At 38.2% G+C, this 19,489-nt stretch overlaps 1 protein-coding gene across 1 annotated transcript in view; it reads left to right on the plus strand.

Annotated features, from left to right (window-relative positions):
* The window catches only part of LOC106962287 (sodium/hydrogen exchanger 9-like), a 93,943-nt gene that overhangs the window by 6,416 nt on the left and 68,038 nt on the right, over nucleotides 1-19,489 (plus strand). Inside the window, exons 5-8 of the mRNA XM_015056606.1 lie at nucleotides 3,151-3,266; nucleotides 10,839-10,944; nucleotides 15,050-15,188; nucleotides 16,632-16,737. Coding sequence (XP_014912092.1) covers nucleotides 3,151-3,266; nucleotides 10,839-10,944; nucleotides 15,050-15,188; nucleotides 16,632-16,737 — 467 coding nt within the window. The remainder of the gene's footprint in view (nucleotides 1-3,150; nucleotides 3,267-10,838; nucleotides 10,945-15,049; nucleotides 15,189-16,631; nucleotides 16,738-19,489) is intronic.

Consider the following 19,489-nt stretch of genomic DNA (forward strand, 5'->3'; position numbering starts at 1 on the left):
AACAAGTGATGAATTACAATGTCTGCAAATGCTCTTAGTGTGCTGAACTGTGCTAAAGATGTTTAAAGGTCTTGGAACCATCTGACTCTGCTAGTGGAGCCAGAATATATTGATTTTTTATTTTTTATTTTTTTTAAATCAGCTCCTGTGCTGATGCATAGTGTTGCAATTCTGTCCTGAAAGCACTAGATGGCAGTCTCTGACTTTGTTAGATATCTAGACCCCTGTTAGCTAAATGACTACAGTCACAGATAATGTTAACCATCCTGTAACATCTGTTTGAAGTTTTTTTTCTTTCTTTTTTTTTTGGAGGGTTTTGACTTTAGGATTAACTTTTTTAGTGAAAGCATTTGGTCTTCAGTAGAATAAAATCCAGTGCTTGCTCTTATGATACGCTAAATATTTCATAGGTTCCGCGTCAAGAGATCATTCTGAATTCCAATCACAAAAAAAATGGTAATTTCCGTATGCTAGTTGCTTTATCTAGCTATTGATTAAGACATTGTGCTCCCCAGCACAACTATTAGACATGTTGGCAAACTTATACTTATGCTTCACTAGCTCCAGACATTTCCATGCAAGGCAAATCTCAGCTTACTACCTCCAGTATGCATTAGATAGACTTCAAGATTGTGCAAATATGGAAATAAAATAATGAAACATGGAAATGAATCATTCTAAAGATTTGCATATCTCTAGTATACTACTATATAGTATGAGGAATGCTAGACCATTGCAATTATAGCATTTGTGCAGAAATACTACACTTTACATCGCAGACTGAGCCAGCCCAATATTGGAGGACCTTAGTAGAATTTGATATTAGCAGTTAAAATAACAAAAAATATATTTGTTTTTGTGTTAAAAAAAAAAAAAAAAAAAACGAGAGTGCATGCCTTTTAAAAACTGCAGATAACATAATTGCTCTCCAGATTTGCAGAGTTGCTGTGGATGGTAATACTGTGGGCAGTAAAATTCTCCAGTATCAGTCAGTTTTGCGACAAATATGAAGAGGCTTCTGACTGAAATATGTTGCTGTATTGCAGTCTCATGACAGCAACACGCCTTGGATGATGCAATCAGTTGTCGGCAAGCACTGCTAATCCACCTCATTTGCTTTTGTTGCTCTTTTTTAAGTCACTATCTGATTTAAAGAGTGTGTCTCTCTGCCCCAGCAGGTTAGAAAGCCAGGTAGAGACACACACAAAGAAATTATTTTAAAAAAAATCATACATTGTGATTTCTGGATTTTTTATTTTATTTTATTTTATTTTTATTTTTTTCCTTTTAGATTATGTCTTTCACAGTGGAGATGCACCTTAGATGAACATTTCAGACCCCTCTATGATTTCTAAGTGGGAGAACTCGCAAAGTCACAAGGTGTTCTAATACTTATTTTCCTCAGTGTAAATCAACAAATTTCTAACAGGCTTCATTTCTTTCTGCTTTTCGTTCCTAACTAAACCATAGTTTTATTGAGAACATTGCCTCTGGCCTCATCTGCTGCTTTGTTAAAGATGGAACTTAGCTTATCTGTACTTTATTGAATATTTTTATGCTCTTCGAAAGCATTTCCTGCTAAACTAATTAAGCTCATTCACTTGAACTCTTGGCATAGAGTTCCCAATTTAGCTAATATATTTTGTTGTCATGTGAGTTCTTTGCTTTGTGAAACTTGCATCCAGTAATTTGTTTGTTCATTGACACCCATCAACAACATTAGGGAAAACACAGGAAGACACAGAGTGTGACCAACTCAACTTGTCGATTACATTATTATTAGTTTGAAGCAGAATTTGAAACTGAAGCTAAATTTTTCTTAAGTCTTCAGCCTTTGTAATATTCCATACTGGGTTAATTTTTTTTTTTTTTTAATTAGCTAAAAAAAACAAATAATAAAACTGCAATTACTTCACTTTACAGCCTGATTCGGAAATGTGAATTTAGTTTGTGTGATTTCCAAACAGTAAGTGTTTCCTCTTCTTTCCTGTTATGTTTTTCTTCTCAAACTGATTCAGTGCCACTGGGAGATAAGCCACTTACCTCAAACCCTCCCTTCTCCACACGCGGTTAGAGCTGCTGATATTTTGTCGAAACACCTGTGTGAAGTTTGCAAACCCATGTTTAAAACCTGCATATAACCTTACATTTAGATGTTATAATGCATGCCACAGGTCAGTGGCATTGCTTGTAATGTGTCATGTTGGAGAACCTAATGGGCAAATCTGCCAGACACTCCTCCTGCCTCCTCCTGCCTGCTTCTGACTCTGTGTGTGTGTGTGTGTGTGTGCGTGTGTGTGTGTGTGTGTGTGTGCCTGAGTGCCTGACCCTAACTGGCGTGCTCATACATGTGCATGCACACAAACACCCCACCAGTGGAAACACAATCACTCTAACCTCAAATCTCCCCTTAAGATACATGAATAAGGCAGCTTATGTTGCTCAACGTGAGGACAGTGCTTTAAATCCCGACCATAGGGACACGGCTGTGTGCCAGCTCCATGGTAACAAAGTGACAACGAGTGCTCCCCAGAAGACTCAGTGGCATATTGATTATTATGGGATGTGTCTTTGCTAACTGGATTAGGACTTAACACACATCGGTTTTCGATTCAGGAGCTGGCCTGCAGTTATGAATGCTGAATAGAAAAGGTTTTTTTTTCTTTGCCTTCAGAGTGCCTCACTTAAAGGCGAGATAAAACCGGGGACAGTTGGAGTTTGAGATTTATTCTACAGTCAAGCTCCAGGGATGATAAGAAAATTCTTTCTCTGTATAATTCTACTGCGATGCCCTTCACAAGGTCTTCTCAAAGTTTTTTTTTTTTTTGTTAAAACACTTCACATACAGATATTTCAGTTTGCATCCAATTATTGTTCAATTCAAAATTAAACTCCGAATCATGTTTGTAGACTGAGAATGGGGGAAAAAAAAAAAAGATTGCTTTGTTTGTATTGCTATTACTGTCTGGAAAAGGGTCAATGCACCTGCTGGTTGTGTCTAGCCCCATTAGCCTGACTACTTGAGGGGGGGGGGAAGCCCTGCTGCGTTTAGCGGGATGACTGATAGGTTTGCACCTCCCTGCCCTCCCAGGGAAAAAAAAGATGACCACAGTGTGTTTTTTTCTCCCGTCTGTTTGATCCCAATACCAGGACCCTTGTCTACGGCTTCACCAGACTCATGGTGCTTCTGAGACGAGCGGCAGATGGAGAGTTCTCCCTCACTGACTGCCTCCTGTTTGGTGCAATCATGTCAGCCACTGATCCTGGTAGGTGACCTACAGACAAAATCTTCACATAAAAGTTGTTTCCCTTCCTACCGGCAGAACCAATCTGGCTTCACGCAGGTATACTCCACATATCCCACAAAACAAGTGCTTTGTGTGAAAAAGAGGAAATGATTAACTTTAAATATGCAAAACGAAACACTTTTATAAGAAAATCAAGATCTGTAATATGTTGTAACACTTTACACTATATAAATAAGCCATTGAACAAAATTGACTCAAATGCTGTAGGAATAAGCAACAAACAAACAATGAAAACTATAACCTGCAGCAAAATGAGATGCTAAGAGTTCCCAACCGCTGGAGTTAATGTGTCTACCTGTGTTAATGCAATCTTCTTAAAAAAATCTAGTGCAGAAAAAAAGCAGACAGCAAATCTGTTGCAAAAAAATATAGAGCAGATTGCTCTCCTATGTGAATTTCTCTCTGTGTTCTCCAGGACATGTTAAAGCATTATTCAACGAAGTGACTCCGACAATGATGAAGTTCTTGCTGCAGATGAATTATTTATACCAATAAGTGATCTCGGTGAGCATCAAAGGCAGGATTTAAATTGTGGTTCAGTTGAGAGGCAATACTCTTCAATGCCACGCTGTGCTCATTCGTTTTGACCCCAGTGCACTCGTCACTGTGATTAGACTCAAACTGAATGCCTAAAATTGCAAGGCCCATAGGCTCTGTATTGTGCTGTCAAAATATAAAATCCAAACCCCAGACTTTCTGATTTTTAATTCAGCTTTTTAGTGTGCAATCCCACATATGTTAGCTTAAGTTTGTGGCCTTCAAGAAGATGTAACAATTAAGCAATACCGCAAGCTGCATATAATCAGATATTACCCAATTAAAAAAAAAAAAAAAAAACAAGGAATAATTATCTCTTAAACTTTCCCTACATTTTAATGGATGTAGTGGAATTTTATGCAATAGACCATCACAAAGTATTGTGTAATAAAGAAATGGAATGGGGATGAATCATGATTTTAAAACGTAACTGATCTTCTGCAAACGTAAAAAGAGAATCACACAAATGCAAAAAAAAAAAAAAAAAAAAAAAAACAGGACATGGCTGTTCACATAACCGTAACTCTAGAAAAGCTGCAGAGATCCATATTCAGGTGGGAGGATCAGCAGGACAGCTATTCCTGCTCTCGATAAATCTGCTTTTTATGGAAGAGCATCCCACCGGCGTAATGCTTGGCTTAAAATGCAAACTGCAGTTTGAGTACACCAACCTCACAGAGAAACTCTGTATTGACAGCATCATGGTGACGGGAGGATGCTCATAAGTGAGGAGAGGGCTTAAGGAGTTCATGGGAAGAAGAGTTGAGCAACATACTGAAAGTCACCACATTTACGCAGTATGAATACTTCTGCATGGTCTTTTATCTTTACATAATGATTAGTTTAAGGCAATCTATGGTTCTGTAACATCTAGCCTTGATGTTTTAGATTTTCATAAGCTGAACCGCTCGCCGCTTCTCTGAAACTCAGCTATTCAGATTTATTCTTCTTTTCCAGAGTATGTTATGCAGCTTGTGGAGATGTGGATTAAGCATCCCCATTTATTAAAAAGCTCTTAAAACAAATTCATGCAGTTAAAAATGTTTCAATATTTTCCTAGCTTTTGAAAGTTGAACTTTTCTTTTTGACATTTACTATGCGTGAGGCACCTTTGTTTTAAGAGTAAACTGAAATCTAAGAAGCCGATTTTACACTTCTTAAATGTGTGACTGTTGCAAGGCAAAATACTTCTTGCATTCAACTGGAGAAAGATAAGACGACCAAATGAAGATCGTGTTTTATTGTCAGCATTCAAGTCATTAAAAAATGTAAATATTCTTCTAGAGTTCTTTGTGTAATTGCTAGATATAATATGGTAGTATTGTGAAAATGATATAAAAAAAAAAAACTTATGTTATGGTTTAGAGGCCAAATAAATTCTGCCGTCATTTAAAGTGAGATTAAAATAAAGGTAAGTAGGGATTAAGAGGTATCGTTGTATGAGATTTGCAGTTATGAATTAAATTCAGCCACACAGTGAAAATCTTTTATCTTTTTTCAAAATATGTTTCACTCACTTCTTTTCTTAAATGTCTTCTCCCTGCAATTCTCAGCAGAAAACAAGAATACATTTTCAAATCAAATGAACACATATCTACAGTTTTGATTAAACAAAGATAATTAAAATCCTGTCAGTGTTTATTTTTTCTTACCATATATGAAAAATGACAGAGGACTGACAAAGTGAACTGTCTGTATAACTGTCTGTATAAAAATGTTTTTTAATTACTTTTTCGATTTCCTAAAATATTGTGCTGTTGACTTTTATGCAATCAGTAAAGAATAAGCTGATCAGATTCTGTGATGTCTCCTGATAACAAACCAGCCCTCCTCCACCACCAGCATGCAGCCTGGTTTTAGCACAGACATGCACCACAAAACTAGGTCCAGTAGATGAACATTTTTTAACAGACATAAATAATCCATTACTTTAGCCCTGAAACTAATGTGAAGTCAGAGGGGACAGAGTGGTGAGTGGCACAGAGCCATATTATCAGAAAAAAAAAGTTGGGTTTTATTCCTAACTGGCTAGCTAACAGTTAAGTAAGTTTGTTTTTATCTCTCCTTGCACTCATATTATAGAAATGAACAGCTGTATTTATTCATTTATTTCTTTTAGGGTTAGGGGGCAAATGCCTCTTCTTCTACAGTGTTTGTTCACAATAGCATGTCAGTTAAAATGATTTATTAAAATAATAATGAAGTCTCCAAACACTTAAGGTACCATAGAAAGTGAGTATCTCTACAGAATTCTCATGTCATCTTAAATACTAACCAGGATTACTGCAAATAAACACATAAATCAATCTGAATGTTCACAAGACAACTGCTCGTTCAGCTGCACTCCCTGGGGCGTTTTCCTGATTTGGTGACACATACATGTCATCAGTTTGCCATGTAAAACCATTAACCTTGACCAAATTGCTTCCAGTCTGTCTCTGAATAAAACCTTTTTCAGGTTCACCTCATTTCTTACTTTTAAGCACAAAATAATAAGCTCTAAAACGGCCTTAAGCAAGTTTTCAGATACTTTAGCTTTCTTGACATATGTTTTTGCATTTTCTTCAAAACCAGTGCCTGTTTAGTTTATGATAAAAGATTCTTCTTTGGTTAAGAATAAACATAACATTGAAAATGGTTCATAGGGGAGAATTAATACCTTAAATATTTTGTTGGCAGTAGGAGCAAACACACATTTAAATCTGCTTTAAATGTCATGGAAAGCCTGCTTTGATGCTCCTTTTCAGTATGCATCATTCAATTTTACGAAATGACCAGTTTTCTACTCAGTCTAAATGTTCGTCCCTGATTTAAATATAGGACCAATAGTTTGGATCAAAAAGTGGGAGGCCTGCTGTGCTGCATTTCTAGCTGCAGGGGTGGTTACTAAAGGTCGGTGAAATTCTCACTTAACATGAGTATTTTGCAGTTCTACGGTCCTTCCTTTCATCTTAGAGTTCATATTTTTGTAGTTCTCCTCACATGAAAGAGAGCACACACACACACATATATATATATATATATATATATATATATATATATATATATATATATATATTATTATTATTATTTATTTTTTTTTTGTCTGGGCACTGCAGACTTTAAAATAATGCCAGATGGTAACATTTTTGTAGTTTTCCTTCTCGGTTATTACTCATTGAAATAGATTTTTGTTTTGTTTGTCAACAGACAATCATCCCAAACCCAGTGCACAGCTGGCCAAAAAAACAAAAGAAGAAAAGGATTAGATCCTTAAACTTTCTAAAAATTCATGGAGTGTGTTAAAAAGCTAAGCCAGTGCCAGGACACCAACCAATTAAAATGAGCTCCACCATTTCTGCCAGCTCTTTTAATCTGCCAGGAGACTGCCAGAAGCTTCTTAATGGCATCTAGGAGTGTATAGTTTCCCTGCAACTTGCTAAGGAGCAGTTAGCAAGATAATATTGAGAGTATATCTATACTTCCATGCACCCCATGGATTAGATAATGTCAGTAGTTGAACGAAACTGTACAGCCACTCCAGTTTGAATAAAAAACATCAAAATGTTCCCAATAATTAGAGAATGTAATTTTTTTTTTGTCAGAGCTGTAATTTATTCAGGGCTAGTGACTTTCTAAAACTTGGTATTAAAAAGCATTGAATCTGGTAATAAGTCCATGGCACAGTTTTAATTAAGGAGAGGTACAAATATTCTTTCCTTCTTTAAAACTTTAGTGTGGCCACAAAACATAAACTACACCAGATCAGGCTTCAAAAACTCTGACCCAAAAGTTACTTTGATCAAAATTCACAATATAAATTTATTGCATTGCAATAAAGATTTAGAGACTTTGTTTTTGTAAGGTGATCAGTTAGTATGGGTCATCACTTACAAATCCTCCCTGCGTTCCCACACTGAACTCACTAACCGTTGACCATTGCCGTTATGGCATTGATTTTCCAAAAATGCTTCCATCAAATATACATGAAAAAAAATAATCTTTGATGTAACCTCTTCTGAAGTTGTAAGATGATTGCCTATCAGAAATCTTAAAAGCTTGTATTTATGTCTTTACCACTCAGCGCTTCACACGTTATAGCAGTTTTTCTCCACTGTTTATTTTGAATCACTTTCAGCATCGTCTGCCTAATTTACTCAAGTAAACAAGCAGATCCTCTGCTTTTTTGCTTCACGTTGTCACAATCTTTGTCTCCGCTAAACGTCTGCATCCGGGATAATTTGACCTGATAAGACTTCTTTCGACCCGCTCAGCTGTGTTATGTTGGAGATAATTGTATACTGTCTACCTTATGGTGTTGCTGTGGAAACTGACAAACACTTGACAGCTGTAGGACTGGTTGCCATGACTACGCTGCCACCCTCCTTGTGTGAGAGGAGATGATAGTTTTTTTTTTTTAGTTTTTTTTTCTCGTCGCCGTCTTCTTGTTTTTGTCTAGCAGCGTAAGTGTTACACAACATGCTCGCACCCGTTAGGCATTATGGGAGCGGGAAGATGGAACAATCCTTACTCCAGGCCCTGAACTCAGAAGAACTCCAAGCCCATCAAAGACCAAAGAGCCAGATCTGTCAAAATATGTCTGGAGGCAGTTGTCTCGCTATTGTCAATCTGCTCATTTCCTGTCTTCCTTGCCCCTCGCTGGCCTGTCATTTCCCACAGGGCCAAACATTACTGTTAGAACTGACTCTTTATTCAGATCACAAACTTCACTAAGGCTAATTCTGTGGATTACTTATGCACTATGGTCCCATCAAATTGGATCTGAATCCACTTGGAGCCTATTTCATCTTGAAAATCACATTATATATTGCTAGCATGGTACTATAGTAGGTCACATGCATCTGCATCGAATGTGATGGTAGTGTGAAATGTAATATTACATTATTTGTGTCACAAAACTTCCATTAAAGGATATATTTTACAGTCGATGCATTGTAGAAGATTAACCAACTTTTTGTGAAGTGTACAGGCAAGTCTAATTAGGGTCAAGATGCCTTCTGAAACATTTAGATCACCCTGTGATGCAGAAGAGCTTATAGCATCCACAAGCACAACTGGCGAAATGTGTCAAAAGCCTGTTTTTTAAATGTATTTTAAGTTCTCATGTCTTTGAAGAATGTTTGTATTTTTCCCTGCACATCAAAACACCGGTAGAATGAACCTAGCATTCGGCATCTTAAAGACTTCATGACACTCTGGTAGCATTTGCTTTCATATCCTGGGTCTTCTGAGTCAATGCAAAATGATCTTCGTCGTGTGGTGAAAAAAAGGTAGAGTGATCATATTTTCACAATTTTGGCAAATGGAAACCACAAACATCAATGTATTGTACTGGCATCTAGACTAATTCTTATATTGAATTAAAATGAGACACAGCTTTTGATTTATTGCTTCTATATTTTTTTTTTGTTGTTGGCAAAACCTGTTTGTACTCCCAACAACCATAAATGACATCCCTTGCATCTACCTTTCCACTGTGTGTAGTTTGATATCAGTGCAATTATAGATGTTCTTTAAAAACTAAAGAACACAGGTGAAGGATAAAATTGTGAAGAAGTTTAAGTCATGACTAGGTTATAAGACGGTATGCCTAATTTTAAATATTTCTGAACATGGGAAGATAAGATAGTGGTAAAACCTTCGAAAACTTGGCTATCCACCTGCACTGGCATTCCAGGCAGGGAGAAGGTCCTCTTTATAATTTACATCTAGAAAGCTACCGATACCTAACATCATTATTCAAGACACACCCATGTGGGGAATTTCAAATGTGGCCCATGAATGTTAAGCAGTGAGTGCATCTTATCAAAGCAGGGAGTTGATTGCCAGCAGTTCATCCACATCAAGTTGTAATTAACTTTTTCTGCATGTTTTAATCAGCTGATTCTGAAGATCAAGCCTCCCTTCCCTCTTCCTCTAGCAGCATCCGTTCATTCCAAGACTGCTAGTTGTTGTATAGAACACATGTATATTTATGTTTTGCAAGTAGCACCGGAATGTAGAACAGAAACCTGTACTGCTCTCATGATAAGAAAAGTGTAATATGCTGTGTGTTCAGGATAAACACGATCAGAACATCTGTTGTTTTGCAGTTGCACTTTGTGACCAGTAGGTTTAGTTTTATTGCATTTCTAGTTATGTGCTCTAACATCCAAACATATTTGAAACATTGACAAAGGACTATTAACATGCAACCATGATATTATTTTTGAGAAATGAACATAAATCAGCCACAAACAGCATTCATTAGCAATGCTAAGCCTTAAGTGTTTTGTTCACACAGCAGATCTTGATGCACAATTCCAATTTGTTGCTGAACTCCTTTTTTTTGTTTGTTTGCATGGTCGTACATACTGTTATTAGTTTTACAAAGCATGCCATTCAAGTAAGATAAATAAGGATAAAAAAATACTCCAGATAACATATTTGTCAACCTTCACCAAGAGTACCTTTATGTAAAACAAATATATAAATAAAAGGAAAAAAGTTCCCAGAGCTGCAAATCAGTTGAGTTGAACTTATATATGCAGAATATATATATATATTATTAATTATATACAATTATAGATTCTATTTGTGAGTAGGTTTTAATGTCAACATTAAAGAATAAGCTGACCAAATTCATCAAGAGGTACTATAAGAGAATAACTGATTCAACCATTTAATTTCTCGGTACTTTAACATAATTACTAGACTTTATGATAGAACGTGTTTTTCTTTTAACTTTGCCTGAACACAATTTGCTTTGTTAGTGTTTCAGACAACTTCTCTTTCCTTATCACGGTGATTTCACATTTCCCATTAGGTTTTATTGTCACATTGTGATGTTACCGCCCTTGCTCTTCTCTGCTTATTGCAGTAGAGATCCCGAATTACGCTGCGTCTTTGCAGAGTAATTTAGTTAATTACTTTTTCTCTTTACGCTTGTGTTGTTTTAGCGTCCTGCAGTCTTTAAGGGCAGCTTCTGTTTTGTTTGTTTGTCTTTTTTTAAAGTCTCAGTCCTCGGGCTATTGTCGGACCTACGTGTGGACTCGGATTTGCACGCCCTGCTGTTTGGCGAGAGCGTCCTTAATGATGCCGTGGCCATTGTCTTGACACAGTAAGTATCTCTCTGTGTTCCTCTTTGCCCTTTGAATGAGTAAGTTTTCCAGTTTAATTGTGTGGGTGTGAGGAATTCGCCAGCTGGCAGCGTGGAGGCGGACTCGTAGCGATGGAGGAAAACTGAATGGAAGCTGCCAGCTGTACAGGAAAGGTGTGATTGGGTAAAGCAGCATGACCGTCTTGACGGTGCGCAGTGGGCTATAAAGCAAGTTGCCTCTAGCGATGTCAGCATCTCATTAAAGAAGTCAGCTCCTGGAGTTACAACACACTCCCAGGATAACACACCAGGCTTCTAGCCTGTATGTGCTATCAGGCTAAACTCAGCATAAAATCAGTGGAAGCTCAATGGATTATCCATTATAAACTTGCCCCTTGTCCATGCAGTACAATCCTCTCATTGTTTTCTGTCTGCTGTCCCATCTTTCTCTTGCACTGCTCTCAAATATACATTCAGATTTTGCCCAGGGACTGTCTGGTATATTTATACAAAGCCAGTCTTAAAGATGAGCAAACAGATGGCCAATTGGAGATAGAAAGAGTTCAAAATTTACATACAGAGAAGTATAAAATTAATGCAATCCACTTGGATTATTGCACATAATGAGTCGTCACGGTATACACTGCAGAGCACTGCATGGAGCCTGAGCATCCTCCCAGACAAAGCTGCATAGTGCCACATTTGTTCATAAAGTGGCGTGACTGTCCCTCATGCTGCCTCCCATCACTTGACTGCCTCGCTGAGGCTCCACCACACAAAGCTGGACCTTTTTACCGAGTCATGTCGATTCCTGGCACCGGATTGCTAACAAGCTCGGGAAGCAGCTCAGCCGTACACTGATGTACCCTCTCCCAGGCGCGTTACCACTCCCACCCATACCGCCACTCAGGCAGGTCTGGCATTTAAAAATGTCGAGATTGTGGCCGAAAGCGAGCAGCACCAAACCATTGAACACGCAGTCTTTAGTAATGCACGCTAAAGAAATTGACTTGTGGCTAAATTAAGTGTGCTAGCGCAATCGGAGTCTTTATTTCCACAGAGGGGGTAATAGATTTTCTCTTTTCATTTGCAGAGCTCATTAGTGACAACTTGATCGATTTCTCCCCTCCTGCCATGGAGATGAAAAATGCTGTGCTGTTACTGGCTCATTTCAACTTTAAGCTACTAGTCAGACCTTTCTGTAAAATGTATAAAATCAATCAAACCCATTTTAGGTACTCTTTGTCTCTTTTAAAATAACACAGCATGGTAAGATTTTGTATTTGTTTGGCTGTTAAGCTGTAAATGTATTGAAGGAATGTAAAAATCAACCCTCTCAAAACAAAGCTACATGCATATTCCTCTGATAACTTTACAGAAGCCTTAAACTAACTGAACGATATTTTAGACTTGATTTTTCCTTTTCCCCCTCTCTTTTTTACATGGTTTTAACTAAATTCCTTATTCACAAATGTCTACTTGTATGTATGACCGCCCCAAAATGATTAAGCCATATGCGAAAACACCACACAGGTGTTTTAAGGAAAACTTGATTAAATAAACCATCCTACTCAGGATTTACGGAACATAAAAAACAAAGTTTCTGATGTTTTTGGAAAGCTCTGACCACCCAGTGCAAGTTGTAAGTGAGTCAGACAGATTTCTCTTCAAGAAATGGAAGGATATGAGAAGAGCAGTCAAAATATACAGAATCTAGCTCTCTAACTTTATGTGATGCAGAAAGAATACGGCATTAAAAATGAACACGAAACAATCAGACAGAAAATTTCAAAAAGGAATGAAGTAGAATTTTTCTCCAAGTTGAAGCTTTGAAGGTTGTTCTCTATGCCACACACAGCAGCAGCACTTATGACTTGGGGGACATCAGAGTGAAACTTTGACTTTAATGCTTTAGCTTGAAATATATTGCTACTGAAATGCTTCAGAATTAACCTATTTTTTTTTTATTTTTTTTTATGATTCAGTCATCAGCCTAACACCAATGTCAGCAAATGTAACTCAAATACAAACAAAGCAGTGTTAGTTTCCTCATTGTAGTTTTATGAATTCCTGCAGCAGAAATCCATACTTCATTACTTGCTTACGTTTTTGTTGTTGGCATACATTTGTCATAATAAAAAAAAAAATAATAATACACCACAAAAAAAATCCTGTATACATACTCATCTATCTTTAAGACTCTTTGTACTGTACAGATTTTTGTGATCAGTAATATGAGACCTTTTGTGAGTTTTAGCTAACTCAGAGTCCCAACAGTGTTGCTATATGTGGTCTGCTGTGGTTAATGTAATCATGTCATTCCACAAATGCAGCCGCCTCTGTCGGTTACTAGCATGGCTGCTTGTCCCTGCGTGCTTCACAGCTGTCGCCTCCTTTCCTCTCATACACACACACGCACACACACACCCACACACACACACACGCACACCCACACAGTCAATCAGATAATTTCTCTTTCCCTCCTTCTTGCCTGCGAGGGTTATTTTGCACTTGGTGACTTGCATGTTGAAGTCCCCCATCACTCCAACAGAGTAAATGTGATAGGAGCACGTATAACGTTATGCTGCTATTTTTATGATCAGCAGCAGTGTCCCCTCTCCTCTTTCCAACACTGCTCTGTTTGTGAGGGAAATCATCTGGAATGTGTTGTTTTCCTGAAGCAGATTATTCTTCCTTAGAAGGCCATGTGTATGTAGAAGTGACTGCAGGAAACTGAAGTTGGAGGGCTTTGCTCAGCATGTTAACATTGGAAATGTATGCTCTCTGCTGCAGACTGCTTCACACCTAGAGACTATCGAGTCATTTTTCTAATAATGGTACTTGACTCAGACCAATAAACTATATTTTTACATTATAATAGAGCATTTACAAAACCATATTTTACAGTACCTTGATAAACTTTGACTTTTACATGTCTTTTCACGTTAAATCCATAAGCTCCTCTGTGTTTTTAGCCAATCTTATGTGATAGACTAAAATGACTGTAGCTCAGTTATTTGAAGAAACAAAGAATAGTGTCTGGGCCAATCTCACACATGATTGATCAAAACTAGCAGTGTCAAATGCAATCACAGAAGGAGCCAAAACATGAAACACGGACAATGTCACTGGGAGATTTAATTAAAAATTATTTTTAGACAAGCAAGTCAAGCAAGAAGCTTGTTTCTAATCAATGGAAAGCTTTAAATTCCTCTAGGTGGCAAGTTAATGATGACCCAAAGTTCTAGCTCCATCTTTATTTCTCTTGTTTACTGACAAAGTTGAACCCAGAAATTTACATACACAGAATAAAAAGACACACACTGCTTGAAGTTAAATCAGACCAAATGTTTCTTGGTTTAGCTTAGTTAGAATTACCAAAATCATTTCTATTTGCTAGAAAGCCAGAAAATTAGGCAAGGACATTTTTTAGTAGTTTGTAATTACTTGGCAATCCAGAAAGTGCCATAAGCTTTCTTGTTGTATCTAACTCCCAGAAAGTGAAGCTTGTGCAGCACTGTCTTCAGCTGAAGTAGCCGTTGCAGTGTGCTTATAAAATATGTGGTGTTATCGGGGAGCACTATGTAACCTTGTGGTGGGCTCTGATATTTGGTCAATGAAATAATCTCACTGCCCAGATTTGGCCTGTGAGCTTTGACCTCGGCGTCTGATCCAAGTCCTTCGATTGTAGCTCTCAGGCTGAATTATTTTGCTCATTGTCCTGCTTGAAGATGAACATTTGACCCAGATTGAACTCCTCTGCTGCCTCTCACAGGATTTCATCTTGGATAGCGCTGGACTTACAAATCCAGTTACAAATAGAGGTCAGAAGTAGATGTACTCAACTTGCTAATTAGGTAACTTCTCCAGGCAAGTGGTGGAACTCTATTACATTTTGGGGCATGGCAGTGAAATGGAGTGAATACAAATTCACAGCACACCTTTTAAGAGTTTAATTGGTAAACTCTGCAGACAGAAACCACTTATGCATTAGTTTCTGTTAGTCTACCACCACATAAAATCCCATTCAATTAAATTGAAGTTTGTGGGGGAAAAAAAACACAAAAAGTTCAATACTTTTTCACTGGTTTAATTTCTCCTCGCATCTTTTTTTTTTTTCTCCCAGTGCCATCGCCTCCTATGACCAGATGGAAACAGGAAACGTCTTTCAGACACCTGCCTTCTTTCGCTCTGTTGGTTTCTTCGTCGGAGTGCTCATTGGCTCCTTCCTCCTTGGATTCATATTCACAGTAATAACAGCCCTCATATCCTTTCATCCCCTCCTCTTCCCTCCACCCCAGACTCAATTATCACCTCGGCATCCGCTGCAGTAAATCTACTTCCTCGGCTCTGTAACTGCCCCCCACTTCCCTCCTAACTAACCCAATGCTGCACCCCTTCATCAGCAAAAGTAACAGGATGAGGTCTGAAGTGCTGCTGTGGGTTTGATGGTCTCAGAGATGTCGTGAATCACACCAAAAGCGTTTGATGAAATTTCGACTGGCGAGGTTGTCCTGCGTCTTTCTCTCTCTGACGTTAGTTAATTAGACTTTAGAGTGAAAAATGAGGAAGTGTCAAGTGGGGTCCTCATTTCTTATGTAAAGGGACTGGTGTTTATGTGCAGGCAACCAACAAATTGAACTTTTTATTAAAATTTTGCTGACAGCAGCCATAGCAACAAATCGCTCCCTTCATGCCCTCCGTTCAAACACAAGGTCCTTATAGACTGCTTATGGCAAACATAAAGTCATTAGCACATCCATATGTTTTCTTTTTAATGCTATGAGGCATCATGAGGGAAATAAGCAGTTAGCATCTTGTTGTAGTCTCAATAACAGAGATCCCAGCCTGGGTTGCGTTTAACAAGGAAACGTAAGGAGCTCATCTTTGAGATTTAATTGTGAGACCTGAAGGAAGCTTCGTCATTAACATAATAGTTGCTGCAGATGTAGTTACTTAAAGCCCCTCATTATTGCCAGCTTCCTACCTTCTCTTTTAGACTGCACCCATCTGTACTATGCCTACGCTGAGACACCCTCACAGGTGTGTCGTTTCCTGTATCTCACTATAACCTGAAAAGCTGTTCTGTTTTACACGTTACACTCAGATCTGACACGGAAAAGGAACAGTATTCGCAAAGCAAAGCTTAAGCTTAAGCTTTCATCAGCTTGCCAGGGAGGTTTTATTGTATTTATAGTGACATGACAAGTGTTGATGTGGTGGAAGAAAATCCCTCTTGATTTGATGACATAAAGTTTTAAACTGTATATTCTGATTTTTTCCAGTAGAGAAGTAATGATAAAATCTCATCTGCAAATGAAGAGCTCGGAATACTCACATATTTATGTAATTAGTTGAAACACTGGGTTTTGGGAAACCCGGTGTTTGCTTCTGTGAACAAACAAACACATAGTTGGTCAGGAAACTTAGATGCAGCATATGTGGGAAAGTGATTTAAAGAAGGGGAAAAAATTTCTCATTCAGGCCCGGTTCTTATTGTATATGGCAGGTCTCCAGGCTTATTTAGCACCTACTGCATTGGCTTATTTGTAGGTATAGCACTGCAGTAATTCTCAGCCTCCTGTCTGCGGCATTGGAACGTACATGTACAACTTTGTACTGCAGATGCACCAGAAACTGTAGCTTATTGGAAAAGGTGTAAAAAACTGCATGATTATCATCTTGTAAATCTTTAACACTCTCTCCACCTCACCAAACTCACCCGACTCCATGAGAGTCCTCTGCTGGAAACATCAATCTTCTTCCTGCTATCCTGGAGCAGCTTCCTCTCAGCAGAAGCCTGCGGACTGTCAGGTGAGCGTTTCTTCACTTCTGCTACTCGTGTGTCTGTGGCCATATCAGAACTGTGTTGGTGGCTGACTGCTGAATAAAAATCCTTTCAGTGAGTCTCAGCCTTCATCACCTCCTCCTAACCACATCCCCCTGTCCCTTCCCCCAGTCATCACTTCTAAGCTGCATGCGCTAACTTGCATGCGACCCCTCAGCAATCGGCCGCACAGGCAGCTGTTTGGTTGGCATGTCCTGCTGCCGCATCAAGGGGAAATCTGACAGTGCATACTCAAAGGTTTAGAGACGGTGCCAACTTTATAAATCTCCAGTCCAAATCAGAGTCACTTCTCTTCATGGCAACCTCGTTTTTTTTAATACAGCAGCCTGCACTGTGCCTATTATACCTCTCTGCAATAAAACCTTGATGTATTTTACTGGGATTTCATGTGACAGACCAAAACGTAGTAGTACATAAAATAATTCTTATTCTAATGTATTCACAGATTATTTCTGTCTGCAGTGTCTTGGTGGGTTTGCAATGTACCAATACTCTGTTTTTGTTCGAAAGATGGGCAATTGTATTTAACGTATCCCTGCTGTGCTCTGTCTGGCATGTTTCTTTGACAGGTTTCATGATGCTTTTTGCTCACTGGTGTTCTCTAAAAAGCCTCTGAGCCCTTTAAGAACAGCTGGATTTTACACTGAGATATTACACACAGCTGCACTATATTTATCAAATATAGCCGTCTTCTATAAGGCTCCACTTGATTTCATTTAAGGCAGAGATTAAAAGCATCCCCTACTTCTCAGATTTTTATTTGTGAAAAATTTCAAGAAGGATGAATGAATTTGTAAGGTACTGTGTAAAAATGAATCACTCAAAAATTCTTGGATTATTGGAAAACTACATCACACATTCTAGTCTTCATGGAAATGCACTTATCTTCGTTGTGGTCAAGTACATATAAATGTAATAATTTAACACCAGTTTTGTTCTGAATGTTAATGCAAGTTTTCCTCAGAATCTACTCTAATGCAAATTTGATTTAGTTTAGTGAGAGACATTGGAACAATATGTCATTCTGCTTTGGAATTGTTAGTGTGTTGCATTTCGAAGAATAAGTCTTGGCTTTGTTGCCTGATATCGTCTTCCTCTACGCTGATCACAATGATGGGGCTTTAGAATATTAATTTAGCATTTGTATTCAACAAACACTGTGGTTTTGTTCCTCCTGCCGTGGTTTTATCAGAGGGATACCACTGAATTAGCTGACAAGCTCGCTCTGGCCTGGCAGTTAGTCTCTGTGGCCTGTGGAGGAAGAGAAGATGGTTTCTAATGAAATAGCTTGACCTTTATCCATTTGGCCCTGTTTGTGAAGAGCACCATCCTGCATACTGCCCAATGTGGTACATACACCATACACACACACACTGCAGAAACACACGTTATGTCGGTGGTTCTTATAATGCTTCTTAAGATCTGAAGTAATTCTGCATTGAAGAAGAGAATGTAAATTTTATTAGGTGTTTTTTTTTTTTTTTCCCCACCACTACAAACTGGGGAAACTACTCTGTCCTTGTTAATGAGCTTAATGTAATAGTCATCTCAGAGGGCTGTAGAGGCTCTATCTTGTTCTCAGGATGAATAAGCATGAGTTGAGTGGGAGCTGGTTGTTCTCCCTGGTGTTGTCTGGTTATTGAAGCACTTTACTGTTTCCGATAATTGCTTCAGTTTAGGGGGAGGGTGATACCTAATGACCCTTAACTCTACAATTATTAATCTTACACCCTTTGCAGCTCCTTATTATAGGATACATGTAATCCATTTCCAAATTCCCTCCCTGCTTTTTTGTAGATAGTGGATGAAATGTTACTCCGTCAGTGTTAAATAAACCAATGAGAATGGTAAACTAAAAAGGACCAAGAATCAAAGCCAAATTCTGGTTGAAAGCGCATTCTGAGCACGGGTCGCTGAAAGTAGCATACAGCGGCAGGTCAGTGTGTAATGATTTTATGGTTGCTGGTAAATAGAGAGTATTTGTCCAGCTGTGGTGATGTGCTATTTGCTCTGTTGGTGCTTTTATTGCACACATCTCGGCCGGTGCAAGTGTTGCTCCCTATCAGAGTAAATTCGCGTGATTCATTTTTATGCGATTCTCCCTCAAAGAAGAGAGATGGAAAAAAAAAAAAGTATGAAATTCAATCCCTGCAACAAAACAAGCATGTCCTGTGAAGCAGCAACCTTCTTTCTGTGTGACACGCTTCAGATTTCTGTTCACCGACAGGGGCTCTCTGAGTGAAACCACATATTTTTTTATAAACCTTGTACTGCACTTGTTTTTTCTTTCTCTTTTGTCTTTCTTTGTTTGTTCATGTCTGTTTACGACTTATCGAACAAGGAACCAGTATTTAACTTCAATGTGTATCACTGGACAAACTCTAGGTTATTAAACAATATGTCAAACTTTAAACATTTCACAGAGCTGTTCAATCCATTATCTCAAAATGAGAGAGTATGGTACAGATGCAAACCTTTCAAGACATGATCTTTGATTTAAACTGACAGACAAGGAGCGTATTGATGAGAGAAGCATCAAGGATGCAGGTAGTAACTTTAAAGGGGCCACAAGTCATTTATTGGACAAAGCAAAGGAAATGAGATGCTGTGGTCAGATGTACCAGGGTGGCACACTTCTAGGTTTTTTTTTTTTTTTTTTTTTTTTTTTTTCCAAAATTTTTTTAATCCTTTTTTTTTTTTTTTTAATTTTTTAATTTT

The sequence above is a fragment of the Poecilia latipinna genome, unplaced genomic scaffold (genome assembly GCF_001443285.1).
Source record: "Poecilia latipinna isolate Pla-1442-1.1 unplaced genomic scaffold, P_latipinna-1.0 Scaffold1395, whole genome shotgun sequence".
NCBI classification, from domain to species: domain Eukaryota; kingdom Metazoa; phylum Chordata; class Actinopteri; order Cyprinodontiformes; family Poeciliidae; genus Poecilia; species Poecilia latipinna.